At 46.6% G+C, this 19,209-nt stretch overlaps 1 protein-coding gene across 1 annotated transcript in view; it reads right to left on the minus strand.

The window, feature by feature from the left end:
* Positions 1-422: 422 nt before the first annotated feature.
* The window catches only part of SPPL3 (signal peptide peptidase like 3), a 99,666-nt gene continuing 80,879 nt past the window's right edge, over positions 423-19,209 (minus strand). Inside the window, exons 7-11 of the mRNA XM_039321220.1 lie at positions 11,652-11,758; positions 9,172-9,335; positions 8,739-8,938; positions 6,643-6,752; positions 423-3,944 (exon numbers count right to left, since the gene is read on the minus strand). Of these exons, the coding sequence (XP_039177154.1) occupies positions 3,873-3,944; positions 6,643-6,752; positions 8,739-8,938; positions 9,172-9,335; positions 11,652-11,758 (653 nt within the window). The 3' untranslated portion in view covers positions 423-3,872. The remainder of the gene's footprint in view (positions 3,945-6,642; positions 6,753-8,738; positions 8,939-9,171; positions 9,336-11,651; positions 11,759-19,209) is intronic.

Consider the following 19,209-nt stretch of genomic DNA (forward strand, 5'->3'; position numbering starts at 1 on the left):
TCAGCTTTTCTGCTCCTCGGGGCCTCTGTACAAACGGAAGCGCCTGCTGAAAGTATGGTCGAAAAAGTCATAGATCCTGTCTAGAGGGTTGGGGGATTTAAGTCACAAGAACTCCACCAGTTTCTAGTCATTTTGCAGCAACGGTGGGAGAACGTGAAGGGAGCCATTGTTTCCTTCCATGAGCCAATTCAAAAGAAAAAAGGTGGAAGTTTTAAATGGGAAGTAAAACGAGCAATTTGATACAACACAACCCAGCATCAACTGCCTGCATAGTAATTTTACTTCCCTCTTTTTTCTCTCTTAAGGGATCAAAAACCAAAACATTTTTTAAATGGATTTGAAAAAAAACCAGACACTGATCATCAGTGCCTCAATTACATAGAATTTCAACGCATCTCATTAAATAAATTAAAACCACAAGCACAAATTAATATATACTTTATAAGATGCCGGGATGTTAATTATAGTACAGGTATAGCATCCACTTTGGAGCTGCTTTTGAACGGACTTGTAAAAATATGACTTCTAAAAAGTATGGTTTAAAAATATGCATACATTGGGAATATTTTATAGAAAGGCATGGTCTGAGCAGAGCAAAATAAACACCACATATGCGCTTCTTGCGCAGCTGAAAATCCCAGTCACTGTTAACGCAATGCAGCGCATTGAGAGACCCTCCAGGGGGAAGGTGGATGGACACCACGGGACCCCAGTTATGCACAGGCTTCCCAGCTGCTTCCAGGCCCTTCGAACAGGTCCTGCCTCATGTGGCCAGATGTGCTGCCTGCCTGCCAATTCCCTGCCCACTGAAACTGGAGAAGAAGAGCCCAACAAACAGTTATCAACGCTTCAGAAAGTTCCTCACATTCTCCCATAACCCACATTGCACATCAATTCTCCATGCAAATGGATAAATTCTCCCAGGAGCAACGACAATTATTTTAAGACGACTGATTACATCCCTATCGCTTAGTTGAGAACTAAGAAAATAATCTCTGAGAATTGAAATTTAATTGATTGAAAGTGACAACAACTTTCAACTGCAAAAGCTGGCGATTTCAGTTAGGATTTTCAAAATTCAAGCCCAGAACCCCCGAGAGTTGGACTCTCCACTCTTTTGTGGGTTGTGGGGGGTAAGGGAGGAGGGGTTGCAAACACCCAGTATGCAAAATGAGTGGACTGGAAACAGGAGAAGCATTTTGTTCCCGTAATAAAAAAAAAAATTCTTGTCTCCCTGCAAGCATCTTCATTGTTATCACATATGGAAATGCACACCGGCTGCTAACGAAAGCTTTTGGAAGTGAATTCCTGCCCTATGATTCGAACCAATGCAAAATACACTTTCGTTCCACGGTGACTCCTTTCCCAAAGATCTGTGCTCTGGAGAACAGGTTTAGGGCAACCAAACATCAGGATACAGCAGACGTGGGTCTGATGAGTCGAGTGTGAGAAACGGGCCGGGGTCCTTAGGATCAGCTCCAATTAGTCAACTAAGCCAAGCTAAACTCTTGAGTCTTCAATACAGGGTACCAAAGCTAGATTTGTTTGGAAATTACCAAAGTCCTGAATTTGTTTGCAAATAAAATACAACAAAAAAAATTCAACATGCTTCAGATAGACTGCGTCACCAGGGCCATCTGTAAAGACAACAAAACCAGCCATCTTTAGAAGCCAAGCAGCTCTTTGTGTGGTCAGGGCCTGGATGGAAGTAGGGTGACCTGTATTTTCATGATGAGAAAAGATGAAATATACATACAGAATAACAGAGCTGGAGGTCTTCCAGTTCAACCCCTGCTTAAGCAGGAGACCCTATACTGGGGTGTCGAACCTTGGAACTTTAAGACTATGCTGGCTGAGGAATTCTGGGAGTTGAAGTCCATAAGTCTTAAAGTTCCCAAGGCTGGACACCTTTACCCTCTCCATTCCAGACCAATGGCTGGTCAATCTCTTCTTTAAAAACCTCCAGGGATGGAGTACCCACAACCTCTGAAGGCAAGCTGAGGGGTTCCCTTAATTTAAGAATTGTGTTCCTGTGCCCCTTTTCTCAAAGTGCCTCCTAAACTGTATGCACAAAGGAGGTCCCTTGGCTCAGACGAGGGGTGTCCACAACACCACCTCCTGCAAACACCTAACTAGATGCTTCCAGGAAGCTCTCAAACTGGACACGAAGGCAACGTGAAACCTGCTGAGGAACACAAAAAGGAAACAATGAGGGATGGTTGCATGTCAGGAGATGACTGTCCACGTATGACTGAAGGGCAATAAACCATCTCAGCTCCAAGCTCTTTGAAGCCAGCCTAGGAAAGGCCTGTAATGTCCTGGGGTTTGAGATTTTACAAGCACAGACCTTTAAATAGAAAGCCAGAAACTTTTCTTTTGATCAAAAAGAGATCATGATGCTGGGAAACTTTAAAACAGTTGATCTGTCACAGTTAACACAACAGAACCTGGACACTTTGTTTAGAAAAGTCCTTGTTTTTAAGAGACTCCCAGGTACAAAGTAGTCATCATAAACGTTGACCATCACAACAGCAGAGGGTGGAGTCCCCACTTTTTAAACACTGGGTAATGGGGAGAAATACAACACACTAATGAAACAATGCAAAAGAAATTACCCAAAAATAGAAAATAGAAAAAAATGTATTTACAAGTCATACATTACTATGATCAGAACACACGAAGACAACAGCTGCTATAATACATGCATTAGGTCAAGAGAAGAGAGCTACTAAAAACTGTTATGGACAAGTTGTAAAAAACAAACCCACAAACAAAACAGGGCAGGAAGGAAAAGGCTTCGTCTTTCTTCCCCCCCTAAGTTTGCTACATTGATTGCAAATCAAAAAACAAAACAAACAAAATCCCCTAACATCCAGAAGGACATTCAGTACGACATACGACACCTTTAAAAGAAAACAGAACTGGAAGCTTCACTGGTGGGAAGGGACAGGGAGTGGCATCGGGCTATTTGCAGATCCATATACAAGAAAGCCATTGTCAACTGCTCTACATGCTCAAAATTACAGCAAGCCCCTCTCAGCTACAAAGCATGATCCTAGCAGAGTTTGCCCTTGCAGTGTGGGTGGGGGTCTGTGTTTTGTGTGTTGGTTCACACACATATACAATGCTATATGTGCATGCCTGAAGGGATGTATAAAAGGAGGAGTGTAGGAACGTGTGTGTGTGTATGTGTGTGTGTGTTTGTCTGACTCTGTGTGTGTGTGTGTGTGTGTGTATGATGCTCTTATTCACTGCATTATGATATCAGGGTGGAAATGTAACTTGTTACAACAAAGTTTTTAATCTGGTATACTGCGATAAGTCAATCAATGTCTGTGGATTTCATAGGTCACCTCACACCACAGGAGAAAATAAACGGAAAGGGGGGAGAGAGAAAGAGTACAGGGAGCGAAGAAATTCAGTTCGTTCCAAAACTGGAGTCCAACGGAAAAACAGGATCCAAAGTACGGGTGGGGTTGTCCAGGAAACTCCAAGTGCTGTGGCCATTTTTCCTTGTAGTGTTCACAAGTTCCTCAACGACTCAGTGTGCCGTTTTCTGACCTAGCTGCTGCCTCCTCCTCCTCCTCCCCCCCCCCAGGAGCAGCCGACGGTCTGCACTGGTTTGTAAACAGGAGGGGGGCCGGGAGGAGAAGGGAGCTGGGGCAGGGGGTCTCCAGTCACAAGGAAGAGGCTGGAGAGCAAGCCCGGCGACTCTGCCCTTTCCTCCTCCTGGAAATACAGCGAGTCGGTCTGTACAAGTTCCACAAACTGGCAATGCCCCGGAGTACCAGCCCTGCCTCAGACACCGGCAAGCAAGCTGTGTGAGTGAAAAAAGATCCAGGCAGAAGTTTGGCCGCTGACCGCCGGCTCCATCATACCTCCAAGAACCGTGAGCTGCTGGACTTCGAATGGAATGGCTCCGACCACATGCGGCGCAGGTCGCCCTGGGAGAGAGACCGGGTCAGTTAATTAGCACAGTAGGGCGTATCATACAGGGACTAGCCATATACAGTCCATTAATATTTCACCTAGGTTAACAGAACCCAATAAAAAAATACACGTTAAAAAGATCTATGTTCAAATACCAGTGTCACAAGGCCAACACCTGGCCCATGGAGCAGTACTGTGGCATGCCAGCACCCGGTCTGCACAAACAAGCAAAGCCCCGTCCGCGGGATGGAGGCGGCACACAAAACTAGGCCCCCTCCGGTCTGCGGAAAAACCTCTCTCCACGGAACGCAGACGGGCAGGCAGGAGGGTCAGTAGGGGTGCACGAGGGTCCGGTGCGGCCCAAGTATGGCGGGGCTTGGGATGGATACTGCTGGGTGGGGGAGATTTAACCAAATTGTTGTGGAAAAACCACAATACTTATATCAGAAGACAAGACCACGAAGGGTTGGAGAAAACAGGCTTTATTTGTGCACAATGGTTCAGAGCATTCTCATGACAAATTCTGAACCCTGAGTTACTCCCAGGGTGTCATTTTTATACAGCTTGCCGCCCACGCTTTTACCCAAGGGATGACTTCTTATCTACCTTTAACACACTAAAACAGAGAAGTTTATATCTTGAGGCTACACCAGGAAAAAGGAGAAGTTCACACAAACGGTTGTCTTACCACACCTCTCTACACGGGTAATATCTCACACCATCTGTGACTTTCAGTTGACACTTCTCGGGCCGATCGCACGCCCACGTGGCGGCGACGACGCATTCGAACGTCTGCCCTATCCACTTTCGATGGTACTTTCTGCGCCTACCATGGTGACCACGGGTAACGGGGAATCAGGGTTCGATTCCGGAGAGGGAGCCTGAGAAACGGCTACCACATCCAAGGAAGGCAGCAGGCGCGCAAATTACCCACTCCCGACGCGGGGAGGTAGTGACGAAAAATAACAATACAGGACTCTTTCGAGGCCCTGTAATTGGAATGAGTCCACTTTAAATCCTTTAACGAGGATCCATTGGAGGGCAAGTCTGATGACCTGTGTGCAATTCTTCATAGAATTGCACACAGGTCATCCCACTCAGCCAGTTTATAGTATTAGTTAATGCTTTCAAAACATCACCTCTGTTAATTAAAATATAATTCAAAAGTACTTTACCATTTCTCTTAATGGCAATTTTCCATCTACCTCAAAATGACCTGCGACCTTCCCCTTGACTCTGCCTGTGGGAAGCCAGCAGGGAAAGGTGCCCATGGCGATCACGTAACCGTGGGACGCTGCAACCATCGTAAGCGTGGTTACCAAGTGCACTGATCATGATCGGGTGACTGGGGAGAGGGTTGCTGCAGTGGCTGGAGCCAACAGGTGGCTGTTACCCGTCCTTCGCAGGAAACCAACGATACTGAACTGAAGGCCCTGCAAGCGATTATTCTGAGCAGGAGGTGAAGGCCGAGGGAACTTTATTTTATTCCTTCCTGTGAAAGGACCTGGCTGAGAAGGCAGAAAAGCACAGAGCAGCCGGCTGTGAAGGGAAGAGAAGCCTTGTCGAAACTAGGATCACAGTAGAACGGCGCCCTATTTCAAAGAAGAAAATGGACTGAGGGGTATCTTGGGAAAACATTATGGACACCCAAAGAGATTCCCTCTCATCTAAGAATGCAAGGAAGCACCCTTTCCAAAGTTTAAAAAAAAAAAAAAAGGTAAAAGTGTCCCCTGTCCAGTTGTGTCCGACTCTGGAGCATGGTGCTCCTCTCCGTTTCCTAGCTGAGGGAGCTGGTGTTGTCCGAACACGCTTCCGTGGTCATGTTGCCAGCATGACTAAACACTGAGGCGCACGCAACGCTGTTACCTGCCCACCGAAGGGGTACCTGTTTATCTACTCCAGTGGTTCTCAACCTTTTTAATGGCGCAACGCCCCCCAACCGGTCGTAAGTCGAGGACTACTCAACCGGTCATAAGTCGAGGACTACTCAACTGGTGCAGAATGAGACTTTTGGCGGGCTCAGCAGGGCAGAGACAGTCTGGACAATTCCTATTGGCTTTTGAAAGCCAATAGAATTAGACTCTATTCAAGAGAGTCTATTCGATTGGCTTTCAAAAGCCAATAGAAGAAAAGGGAGTAGCACAGCTAAGGAAAAGGGGGAAAAAATGGCGGACTGCGTTGTTTGGCGACCCCCGTGAAATGGTCGTTCGACCCCAAATGGGGTCCCGACCCACAGGTTGAGAACCACTGATCTACTCGCATTTGCATGCTTTCAAACTGCTAGCAAGAGCTGGGGCAAGTAACGGGAGCTCGCTCTGTCACACGGTACTTCACTGCTAGGCTAAGGCCAACCGAATGGTCATTAAACGAGCAGGTGTAACCTGAGGACTACCTGTTCACTGTAGTGTTGCTGCCAAGTCTTCCTGACGATTCAAGAAGGGAGTAAAGATATTTTTAACATGCACGCATTACGTTTTCAGGCAGCGGGCAGTATCAAGGAAATGCAGGCAGATATTTAAAACTTAAAATAAAAGCAAAAGCTGATCTAAGATCACAGCCCTTTCAAGGCACGAGTTCCTTTTTCCTTTTCTGAGCAGGAGCTATAGAGTTAGTCAGGAATCGAGAGAGGCCTAGCTGCTGGCCCTTCTAGGCTACAAGTTGGATTCTCCAAAGGGTGCAACCAGGAGCTGGTCTCCATCCTGGCCCACTTACCTTCAAGTAGGCCATAGTGAGGAGTGGCAGCAAGGTGAAGGGCACCAGGTACAGCAGAGCCGGCTGGGCTGCTCGGTGGATGCGAGACGCCACGGTGGCTGTTAAGAGCCCTGCGAAGGAGGCAAGAAAATTCACTGCTAGAAGGTGCTCGTTTTTACTCAGCAGATGCAGCCCCTGGAGAAATCTACTATCCCTAGAAGGCCTGGGACAGAAGATGAGATTTGTCTTTGCACTGACCTTTGCTGGCTCTGCTTTGCTACCCATTTCCAACCTTGGCAACTTTAAGATTTGTGGACATCATCAACTCACAGAATTCCCCAGCCAGCATTGCTGCCAATTAAAAACTAAAAAGCTTCTGAGAGTTAATAATGGCTCAAAGACTGTACACCTCTCAGCTAGTCATACTGTTAGCTAGTTAGCCTGTATGTGTGTGTTTAAAACGGATTAAAAATTAGGGCTATATTTTAGAAAACCTTGTTTAATAAAAAGCTTAGCAAAAAACTTCAAGGTACCGTCCAGCATAAACTGTTTTCTAAGTTTGGTTAAAAGGTCTACAGTACTCCTCAACCTACAAGGGCAATCGAGCCCGGGAATGCCGTCACTAAGCAATGCGGTCATAAAGTGTGACCGCTTTGCTTAGCAATGGCCATCCAGGCCGTCTGTGTGCCATTGTTAAGTGAAGGCCATTAGACCACGCCATTTCCTGCTGCCTCCCTACAATCAAGTCACTGGGGAGGCTGGCAGGAAGTGGCAAGCCCCGGGGTTTGACAATGACAAAGTTGTTATCTGCCAACTACACAGTGATACATCTCTCTCTCTCTCTCTCTCTCTCTCTCTCTCTCTCTCTCTCTCTCTCTCTCTCTCTCTCTCTCTCTCTCTCCTCTCAGAAGCTGACTCAAAGGAACAAAACTACATACATACATAACTAGTTTATACATCTATTTCCTTATTTCTCCATACTTCTACATAAATGGTGTCGTTTTAATGAAATCCTGCTTGGATTTCAGCAGGGAATACTTTCAGTCTGAGTGGAGAAACCTGTCCCCAGCAGTTCCCCAACCTGTGTGTCGCCCAGGGTCTCCCACACCTGGAGGCATCCCACGTTCCTTACCTGGAACTCCATCCACTTAATGACCCATAAGATCGCTAACAGCAACTGAGAGAGCCAGGATCGTGGTTGTTAAGCGAAGCAGTCATGTGATGTCTCAATGACTATTCTCCCAACAACCGATATCCCATACCCAATTGTGGATGTTAGTCGAGAACAACCTATGTGTGTAAGTTACGTTTGGATCAACATATAAGAGTTTTAAGAATTTGCACTTAACTTTTTTGTTTTGCACTTGGAAAAGTACCATAAACCCCTCCAAATTTTGTGTGTGTGTGTGTGTGTGTGTGTGTGTGTGTGCGTGTGCGCGCGCGCGCATGTATATGCAGGGCTTTTTTTCTCATAGAACGCCCAGAACGGAGTTCTGGCACCTTTTTTGGATGGAACTTTGTAGGGTAGGCAAGGCGGGTTGTATGACGTGTGTGAGTTCCGCCACTTTTTTTTTTTTAGAAAAAAAGCACTGTGTGTGTGTGTGTGTGTGTGTGTGTGTGTGTGTGTACCTTGGAGGTCATCTGGTCCAACCCCCTGCTCAGGCAGGTAACCCTATACCATTTCGGACAAATGGCTGTCCAGTCTCTTCTTAAAAACTTCCAGTGTTGGAGCATTCACCGCTTCTGGAGGCAGGTAGTTCCACTGGTTAATTGTTCTCACTGTCAGGAAGTTTCTCCTTAGTTCTAGGTTGCTTCTCTCCTTGATTAGTTTCCATCCGTTGCTTCTCCTCCTGCCTTCAGGCACTTTGGAGAATAGCTTGACTCCCTCTTCTTTGGGGCAACCCCTGAGATACTGGAAGACTGCTATCATGTCCCCCCCTCGTCCTTCTCTTCACTAAACTAGACATACCCAATTCCAGCAACCTTCTCACACACACACACACACACACACACACACACACATTCAGGAAAATCCTACAAAGACTGCTGTTAAAGAGTTGTGTAAGGGAAACGTTTCACAGTTGTCACAGCCCTTTCCAGCTGTCCTTCCCTCTTACCTACGAAGTATCCGATGAGAGTGCAATGGAAATAGGAGACTTTTTGCATACGGCCAGAAATGTTCCCGGGTCCTGCTGTGCCACAAGACTCTCCGTTTGCTTGTTTTTTGTAGTTGTCGTAACGCAGAACAAAGCAAAGCAGCAGGCCTGGCATCACGATATCTCCGATCCCCAGCATGGAAAAATGGCTGCCTGTGGAACTGCAAAAGAGCCGGCGATGTTAACGCCCCCAGCACCAGCCCTTCCTTCTTGGCCAGCATCAGCCACAAACTGGCCAGGTAACCCAGGTTGGTGAATGGAAGGCTATGCCCCCCCCCCCTCCACCCACCCACCCACCCCGCTTGGGTCTCTCTTTTGTAAGGGCAATCATGTCCTGCAAACAGCTTCCAAACTGGAGAAGTCATGGACGGGAAGCCAAGAAGACCAATCCTACCTTGGAAAGACCAGTTTTCCAGGCAGCGACAGGCGTGGGACGTCCCGGCCAACGCTGGGCCCCAGGTGAAGCTTCCGAGATAAAACATCCAGGGGGTTGTCTGCCGGCTGTGTGGCCACTTTCACCATCACATTGCTGTTGAAGATGTAGGCAGAGAAGAAGACCTGGAGAGGGGAAAGAGCGAGATTGAACTGCCCACGACCCAAATTGGGACCTGCGGCAAGGAAGCAAAAAGGGGCTGGCAGATGCATCCACCAGATCTCAGTGACCAGACTTAGCAGCCTTGTCGCTGGTGTGAAAGACGTACAGAAATATTTTGTGGGCAGATTAAACCTTTGTCCTCTTTGCACCGTTCAGCTCTATCTATGACAGTGGTTCTCAACCTTTTTAATGCCGCGACCCCTGACCGGTCGTAAGTCGAGGACCACTCAACTGGTGCAGCACCGTTTGCGGAATGGGACTTTTGGCGGGCTCAGCAGGGCAGAGACAGCCTGGACGATTCCTATTGGCTTTTGAAAGCCAATAGAATTAGACTCTGTTCAAGAGAATCTATTCTATTGGCTTTCAAAAGCCAATAGAATAAAAGGGAGTAGCACAGCTAAGGAAAAGGGAAAAAAATGACGGACTGCGTTGTTTGGCGACCCCCGTGAAATGGTCCTTCGACCCCAAATGGGGTCCCGACCCACAGGCTGAGAACCACTGCTCTATGACTTGGCAGCCCTTCCTTAAATAAAAGAGCTTAATTAGACAGCCGTGAACAAGGAAGCGGGAGGCGTCTCCAGTTTAACTATCCTTCTTCTCTGGGGGACTCTGAAGAACAGCCCAGCTTTCTTTTTTTTATTTTTTGAATTTTTTTTTGAATTCTTCATTTTTCAATACATTTAATACTTTCAATACGTTATAAAAAATACCTTTAAAATAAATTCATACATATGACCTTAGGTGTTGCTTGTCCATCTCCCCCCCCCCAACTGCATCCGCCCTCTCTACCTTCCTTCCCTACTTCCCTCCTCCCTCTCTCCTCTCTTCACCTCTCTCCCCCTTCCTCCCATCCTACCTCCTTCCATCCCTTCCTCCTTCCACCCCTTCCTCCCCCTCTCAGCCCAGCTTTCAAGAAGGCAGGTCTTCACAGCGAGGCAACTCTGCAAAGGTCAACCCGCAAACTAGAGACTGTGCCAAATGTTTCACCCCCCAAATAACCCCCTGAAGATCTGCCCAGGTAATAAGGGGCACCCGCCCTCCTTGGGCATTCATCGCCGATGTTGCTTCAGCCTGGAGATTTGGTTCTGGGAAGATGAGGCCTGCCCACCTCATCTGCCCCTGAGGTCTAGGAAAGACAGAAGGAAAATGACGTGCTGGGAATGCCTCTCAGTGCCCGCAAGCCCCAAAAAGTAGCAGCTACCAAAGAGCTGGTCAAGGGATGTTTTTTAAGTGTGACTGTGCTCCCATCCCAGAAACATCCCAGAAACTGTGCTCCCATCCCAGAAACTCCAGCAGCTTTGCTTTCCATGAAGTCACAATTGTTGATATTGTATGCCTAGAACGGTCTTTCAAGTTCAAAGGAAAGAATGAATGAATGAGCAAATGTTTAAAATTAAAATATTTTAGATTTTTATGTTAGCCTAGTTTATGTTGCAAATCTTAGAGCAGCTTTTTATTTCCCAAACTCTGAAGTGTATTAAGATATATACATAAGAGCCGAGGTGGCGCAGCAGTTAAGAGTGCAGTACTGCAGGCCACTTTAGCTGACTGTGTTCAGCAGGTCAGCGGTTCAAATCTCACCGGCTCAAGGTTGACTCAGCCTTCCATCCTTCCGGGGTAGGTAAAATAAGGACTCAGATTGTTGGGGGCAATGTAAATATATATATACATTGCTTACTGGTGTACACCGCTTAGAGAGTGCTCGCACTTAAAGCGGTATATAAGTCTCATAAATAAATAAATATATTTAGCTCCCTTAATGAAAATTGCAGATCCTTCCATACTTTTTCCCAACTGAAGTAAACATGAGGGCCTCAGAGTAATATGTACGGGGAAAAGTGAACATACATTTTATATAAAAGAAAAGGCCTTTTGACAGTGGATAAATGCAAAACATCCTGAAATATAATGCCTCTAGAGGCATTGCATTACACTCAATAAAAGTACCGTATATGCCGGCATATTAGGCGACCCGGCGTATAAGACGACCCCCGTCTTTATAGCCGGGCCGCATTCCTAGAACGTTGTCTTATACGCCGGAAACTACCAGTATTTCCGGCTTATAAGACGACTCAGCGTATAAGACGACCCCCGTCTTTGGCGTCGATTTCAGCGCTCGCGGAAGTCGTCTTATACGCCAGCATTTACGGTAGCTTGTGAGGACAAATTCCAAAAGCCAATTTCTAACACACACACACTCCAATTTGTAATGCTGGACGAATATTGTGCTTGTGGTAACAGATATATATATAAATGCAGATATGTATTCAAAAACTCACCCAAAAGACATCATAAATTAATAGCCCCGATAGCAGCAGACAGGAGACCTTAAGGCTCGGCAGCCGGACGAAGGCAATCATTGCAACACAGAGGCCCATGGCCAGAGCTATGAAAAGAAAGAAAGAAATCAGATCTGCATTATCAGGCAGAACAAAGGCACTGGTGAAAAGAAAAATCTTCAGTGGAGAAAGAAGCCAGCTGGTGCAGGGCAGACATACGCCAAGAAGGCCGGGGGGCGGAGGGGGGGTTGTCTGGTTGCTGGGCCAGGTGCAGGGAAGCCCAGAAGCTTCTGGGGGGCTTTGAGCAGGCAGCTTCTCCCAGATCAACCCACCTGCCAGGGGGCCCAGGGTCAGGGGAAAGAGGTAGCTTAGAAGGAACTGTGATGCCTTCCGCTCCTGTATGAAACACGAGGTGCAACCTATGTCCACAACTGAACTTATACTTGAACGGTCATTAAGCGAACACATGGTTGCAATTGTTGACTGAGATCATGGTTCAGAAGTACAATAAGAAGTAAAAGCCAGTTTCTTAAAAAAAAACCAAAAAACAAAACAAAAACAAACCACCATTACAAACCACAGTCACATAAATGCAGTTACGTGTTGTTGGAACTTTGGATCTGGATCATAAGTCCACTCTGGTTTTGAATGGTCATTTGGTGACCGGTCATTAAGTCGAGGGCTACTTGCATACAGTATGGGAAACAAACTTCAAATTAAAGCAACAACTAAGACATCCAGCTCAGAACTGGGGAAATTCACCAGGATCTACTCGTCATCTCGTTTAGTGCTGCGGCTGTTTGACCCTTCAAAATTTCAATGCCAAATATTAGGCCAGTGGTTCTCAACCTTTGTAATGCCGCAACCCCCAACCAGTAAGTCAAGGACTAAACCGGTCGTAGGTTGAGGACTTTCCCTGCCCGGGAGCGCCGCGCATGCGTGGTGCCACCCCCTGCGCCGGCCGAGATGTAGCTGGCAAGCGGCAGAGAGGGAGCAGGCCGACCACTGGCTAGGCCACCAGCTGACCCAGCCCAAGGGAGGTAAGGCACCCGCCGGAAAAGGGGGAAAAAATGGCGGACAGCCTTGCTTGGCGACCCCCGTGAAATGGTCGATCGAGCCCAAGTGGGGTCGCGACCCATAGGTTGAGAACCGCTGTATTAGGCCAAAGTGTATCTTCCCAATCAGTGCTGCCAAAAGGAGATTCAACTGAAAGCCCCCCCCCCCAGCCTTCTCTGGGCCCAGGCCAGACCTCCTCCATTTCACTGGCTCTTCTCATCAGCCCAACCCGAGGGAGCATCGCTGCTCTGCACGCGGACAGAGCGGAGGGTTTGAGGTGAGGAAAGGGCAGCTGTGAGAGCCCAGAATTACAGAACAACAGAGTTGGAACAGACCTTGGAGGTCTTCTAGTCCAATTCCCTACTCAGGCAGGAGCCCCCACACCAGGCGTGTCCAACCTTGGGAACTTTAAAACCTATGGACTTCAACTCCCAGAATTCCTCTGGCTGGCTGGGGAATTCTGGGAGTTGAAGTCCACAGGTTTTAAAGTTCCCAAGTCTGGACACCCCTGTTCTATATACCATTTGAAACACATGGCTGTCCAACCTCTTCTTAAAAGCTTCATCGCCTTCCCAGGTATCCCAACTCTGCAAGAGGAAGCATCTGGAGAGGACCTTCTCGGGAGAACATTCCTGGTGCTCTGATGTCCATCTTGCCTGGCAGCTACTTTGAAAAGCTTTGGGTACCAAACTATTCCCCTGCTTATTTTCTAGAGGCTTTAATTCTGTCCTTCCTTTGGTGGTGCCATTAATCTTTGGGGGGGGGGGAGAGAAAGAGACTTGTCCTGACTTGTATCAAACATAGTTTAGTCAGCAGACTGCTGAATTCAATGAAAAGAAACCACCCCCCCTATCCTGGAGAGGAATGTTACTCTAGCCCTGAAGGGAAAGGGAAAAAGGAATCAGATCTCCCAGAGAAGGGAATAATCACCACTAATTCTCCCAATCTCAAGAAGAATCCACCAATGGATTGATAATTTCTAGTCTGACCTGCTATCCAAACGAACTGAGAGTCAGGTTATCACGTCCTCATGGGCGAAAGTCTAAGACACAGGTCGGCAACCTGCGGCTCCGGAGCCACATGCGGCTCTTTGAGCCTTCCCCTGTGGCTCCCAGCTTCCTCTGCCTTTGCAGAGAGAGACAGAGACAGAGAAAGGCAATTACACTTTCCTGCTTCTCTCTCTCTCTCTCTCTCTCTCTCTCTCTCTCTCTCTCTCTCTCTCTCTCTCTCTCTCTGTGTGTGTGTGTGTGTTTGTGTTTTTGTGTGCGTGTGTGTGTGTAAAACAGAGTGCACTCACAGTGTTCTCCGAGGAGCTGAAAAGCTTACTGGGCGGAGCTCCTCCCTTTGCTGCGTCTCTGCAGGAAGCAGGAAGGGCAGGAGAGAGCGAGCTAGCCCAGCTAGGCTGACTCAGGAATTCTGGGAGTTGAAGTCCATGAGTCATAAAAGAGACGAGGTTGCTTACCCCTGAGCTTGTTGGACAACAGCTTGAAGCTTGCCAGGTGAACAGCAGATAGGAGGGGGGGGAGAAAGAGAGAGAGAGAAAGAGAGAGGGGGGGAGGGGGAGAGAGGGGGGGGGAAGAGAGAGAGAAAGAAAGAGAGTGGGGGAAGAGGAGTGGCAGACCAAGGGCAGATAGAGAGGGAGAGAGACAGAGAGAGAGATCCTTTTGACATCTAAAATGAAGATAAGACTGCATATATCCTTTTTTTACCTATGTGTGTATGTAATTTTATTCTCTTAAAGCATTCTCTTGGTGATCATTGTTTTAATAGTATGGATATTCCCAAGTCATATTTTTACTTTTATTTTTAATGTGTGTGTGTGTGTACACACACACACACACCTATAATAAAGGTAAAAAAGGATATATGCAGTGTTATCTTCATTTTAGATATCAAAAGGGTTTTGTGGCTCCCAGTGTTTTGTTTTTGGTGGGAAACGGGTCCAAGTGGCTCTTTGAGTGTTTTGGGTTGCCTACCCCTGGTCTAAGATGAAACTGGGAGGTCCCGGTCAAAGAGGGGCGTGACAACCTGACAACTTAGTCTGATTGGGCAGGAGGACAGAAAAAACCCATTGGTGGATTCTTCAGTCATCATGCTGGAGAACACCCCACATGCCTTCGTGCAACCTTATTTTAATAATTTGTCAATTTTGGAAGCTTTCCATTTGTGCAAACGGCTTGTGGAAAACGCACTTTTTCATTACTTATTAAGTCACAGAGGCTTTCCTCAAATCAGTCAAGAGTGCTGCTCTGGATGATGTTTTAAACGCCCTTAAATATTTCAATTAAGAACCAGCCTTCTAGAATCCCCAAAGAATAAGGAAAGCTGCTGGTTCAACACTTTCAAAATGAATTTTAAATCCCACCGCTAGTGTTAGCAGTTCTTGCACACAAATCTTCTGTGTTCTGCTACTTTGCAAGCCGAACATTTAAATCTATAGTCTTTGCACCCAAGCCATTCCCCACGGCATTTCGGCACTTCCAAGTAGAAAAACCAGACATGTTTGACATGTCTGGCCTAGCAAAGACCTGCATAATGGACAAAAGACAAAACTTTCAGGAGGGGGGGTGTTAAAGGAGATTTCAATTATTTGCACATCTGCTCAAAAACCAGCTCATGCATGATTGCGAAGTCCTTAAACGGGCTTTTGTTTTCCAGAAGGCCAGAGAGAAAACAAGGGTATTGCTTCTCCTCAGTCTGATCCTAATCAAAAGGAAGAGTTGGCAGAAGAAGAAAAAACAGTGACATCATCTTAGGGTTCAAGATATTATACAGTGAGAAAATGGAGCACAGCCATGTACCTGCACATTAGATTGCGGGAGACCAACAACTTTAGAGAAATCCCAGGCAGGATCCCATGGACAAAATTTCTCAGATAAAGGGAGCACAAGAGAACCTCTCAAAAGGAAGATGCCGACCAATGAGGGAGAAACTAGCAGGCAGCTCAGGAACCCACCCAAGAGGCCGAAGGAACTTTGGACAGAACCCTGCAAGTCTGAAGCCCCTTCTTTCAACCCTCCCTCCCATTATGTTCAAGAGAACCAAGGAGGGTCTTCTCTGAGACCTTTTGCAGGTTTCAGTTCCAGCCCAGACTCAGATTTCTTCTCTCTGACCATTGTCTTGTTGACAACTCTTCCTCCCGTTCCTCAAGGTCAGCAATCTCCAGGCTTGGCAACCTTAAGACTTGTGCAATTGGCCATGCTGGCGCAGGAATTCTGGGGGCTGAAGTCCACAGGTCGTGGAGTTGCTCTGGTTGCCCACCCCTAGCTAGCAGTCAAGGACGCAGATAGAAACTGGGAGAGGGAGCGTCCTGGTCCTGCCTTAGCCAGTTGGGTGACCCTGTGCCAGACCCTCTCCCTTAGCCCAAGACATCAGGCTCAGATGACGCCAGTCAATCCTCCTCCTTACTCAACCAATGGATCAATATTTGATTGGTCAAGCAAACAGACAAACAAAAGGCAGACCCTGCACTTGTGGGGAAAACACTAAGGCGGAGGAAAAAAACAAGCTTAGAGAAATCCCAGGCAGGATCCCATGGACACAATTTCTCAGATAAAGGGAGCGCAAGAGAGCCTCTCAAAAGGAAGATGCCGACCAATGAGGGAGAAACTAGCAGGCAGCTGAGGAACCCACCCAAGAGGCCGAAGGGACAAGGAGACGGCTGTAAACCCCGAGGAAGCCTGTCAGGCAGCAGCTAAGGCAGGAAGTCGGAGCCCCTGAAAGGCCAAAGGAGCAGAGCTCACAAGGGAAGCCGAAAGCAATAAAAGCCCCTTTTGGCTCGAAGGGGGTAACACCAGGAGGGAGGGAGGGAGGGAGGGGCGGCTGCTAAGAGGGGAAAGCAAGGTGGGGAGAGGGCACAATTCCTACCTGGCTTCTGGCTTCTCCTCTGGGGGGATTGCATTCAAAGGGCTCGAAGTAGGAAGGTGGAGAAAAGGAGGGAGTGGGAAAGAAAAGGCAGTAAAGGGAGGTTGTGGTGTCCCGACTGCTGCAAATGGGCTTAGTTAGGGCTCCAAAATCAGATCGTTCAAGAGGCACAAGGACCCGTGGGGGTTCTCTTGGAGGACTTTTTGGTGGCATCTGAGGAAGCATGGAAGACTGGAGCATCAGAGGTTCGGAGAAGGCGAAAGCTGCCCCACTTTCAAAAAAGGGGGAGGGGGAAAGCACGGAGAGCAAAGCACCATCCAGCTCGATGTGATTCCTGGCCAAAACTCTGGATCCGATGACTAAGCAGTAGGATTGTGTGCACTGAGAGAAGAATGCATGGTTTGCCTAAAGCCAGTGAAGGTTTACCAAGAGTAAATCCTGCCAAACCAACCTGATCTCCTTCCCTGATAGTGACCACTTTAGCTAACCCCGGAATGCAGCACGGGCAACTGTGTTTTACTTTTAACTTTTACTTTTAAAGACGATTGTAAATGCAGGCTGGACTAGCCTATCAGAAGATGGAGCAGGACCACAATACCTCGTGCAAGTCTAGATCAGTGGGCCCAGGTCAAGCCGGAAAGAGTGGAGGAGCCCTGGTAACTCCGGCCTAGAGCCCGAAGCGACGGGGCAACATTTGGAAGCAGCTCAGGGACACACTTCCCTAATTCGCTGAACTAGAACAGGATGGAGAAAGTGCACGGCACAGACTGAGATTCTCCCCAACAATGACAATTGCAATTTTTTCCAGTCTTTTAAGTCCTTTTGTACTTTTACCCATAATGGTTCATAATTATTCTTATACAATTTTCCATTTGAAGCAGTTAAATATACTCCCAGATATTTAACCTTTTTTACCATCTGAAAACCTGTGGCTTTAATCAAACTTTTCCTATCCTTAACTGACATATTCTTAGATAATATCTTGGTCTTGTAATTGTTAACTTTAAAACCAGAAACATTCCCATACTGTGTTATAAGTTCTAATAAACAGTCAATCGCTTGATTCGGTTGTTCCAAAATTAAAACCAAATCATCTGCGAAAGCCTGCAATTTATACTCATTCTTCCTTATCTTTACACCCTTGATTAGCTTTGATTCTCAAATCTGAATCAATAAGATTTCCAGCGTTAAAACAAATAACAATGGGGATAATGGACATCCTTGTCTTGTCCCTTTTTGAATATTAAAATTTTATTGTAGACTTTTATAGCCATTCCCAGTAAAAGTAGTTTTAGTCTTCCCACGGAGTTGATTTCCTGGCCTGGTCCCCTTAATGGACTTATTTATAAATGACCCAGGCGAGAGGTTAGAGAAGAGGACCACAGGTAGTCCCTGACTTACGACCACAATGGAGCCCAAAATTTCCATTGTTAAGCGAGAAATTTGTTAACTGAGCTTTGCCACGTTTTAAGACCTTTCTTGCCACAGTCGTTAAGGGAATTGCTGCAGCTGTTAATGTCAACGCTGCAAATATTGTATATTCTTGCTTTTGACAACATGCAGAATTGTCTGGTAATTATGGGGTTAATACAGAGCAGAAGGGGGGTTGGGGGTAAAGCCCGGGGAAAGAGAGAGGAAGGAAACCTTTGACCTTCACACTAATTGGATAATGTGATATATATGACGGCTAATTTAGGGAGGGAACATGCTGATCATTTAACTGCTCAGAGGACGAGAACTTAGATCCTAGCATCCCTCCGTTGTGCCTGTGCCGACATTTTGTAACAATAAAAGACTTTTAGGAAAATAATGCCTGGAAGTTCTTTGAAATGTTTCATTAGCCGGAACCATAACGACACGGCTGCTCAGTGAATCCGACTTCCCCACTTAACTTTGCTTGCCAGAAGATCACAAAAGGGAGTCACGTGACCCCAGGACGCTGCAACTGTCATAAATACAAGACGGTTGCCAAGTGTTTGAATTTTGATCACATGAGCACGGAGATGCGGCAATGCTCGTAAGTGTGAAAAAAGGTTGTAAGTCACTGTTTTAGTGCCTCTGTAACTTTGGTCACTAAACGAATTGTTGTAAGTGGAGGACTACCTGTATTAGATTTGCAGCAATAGAAAGATGGAAAATACCTTAGAGAACAATCAGTTGGAACACTGGGCAAACAGAAACCAGATCAATTTCAACAAGGACAAATGATACGAAGCTAAGGTTACTCCTATGCTTTTCTATGGAGCAGAGGTTTGGGGTATATACCCAATTACAACACTAGAACAAACATAGTCCCAGCATCTGAATTGTATTTTGGGCGTAGATCCAAGAACATCTGCTGCACTGGAAATTCGTACAATTCATGCTCTATCCAAAATCAGGACATATAATTACTGGCATAAAACTAATGAAATGGAGAGTGATAGACTCCCCAAGTTATGTCTACTAGAGCAGATAAAATTACAATCACAAACTTCCTGGTTTACTAAACTGATAAATTTTGTAAGAAGCTGTGGCCTTCCTGTCTCTTGCGTAACAGGGGAAGGATCTAAAAATAAAGCTGCCCAAAGAATTAAGAATATTGAAGCACAAAACGACATAGCCATCCTTAGTAAGGTGGATAACTTGAAATGGCTGA

The sequence above is a fragment of the Crotalus tigris genome, unplaced genomic scaffold (genome assembly GCF_016545835.1).
Source record: "Crotalus tigris isolate CLP2741 ecotype Arizona unplaced genomic scaffold, ASM1654583v1 scf7180000023720.1715460, whole genome shotgun sequence".
Classification (NCBI taxonomy): domain Eukaryota; kingdom Metazoa; phylum Chordata; class Lepidosauria; order Squamata; family Viperidae; genus Crotalus; species Crotalus tigris.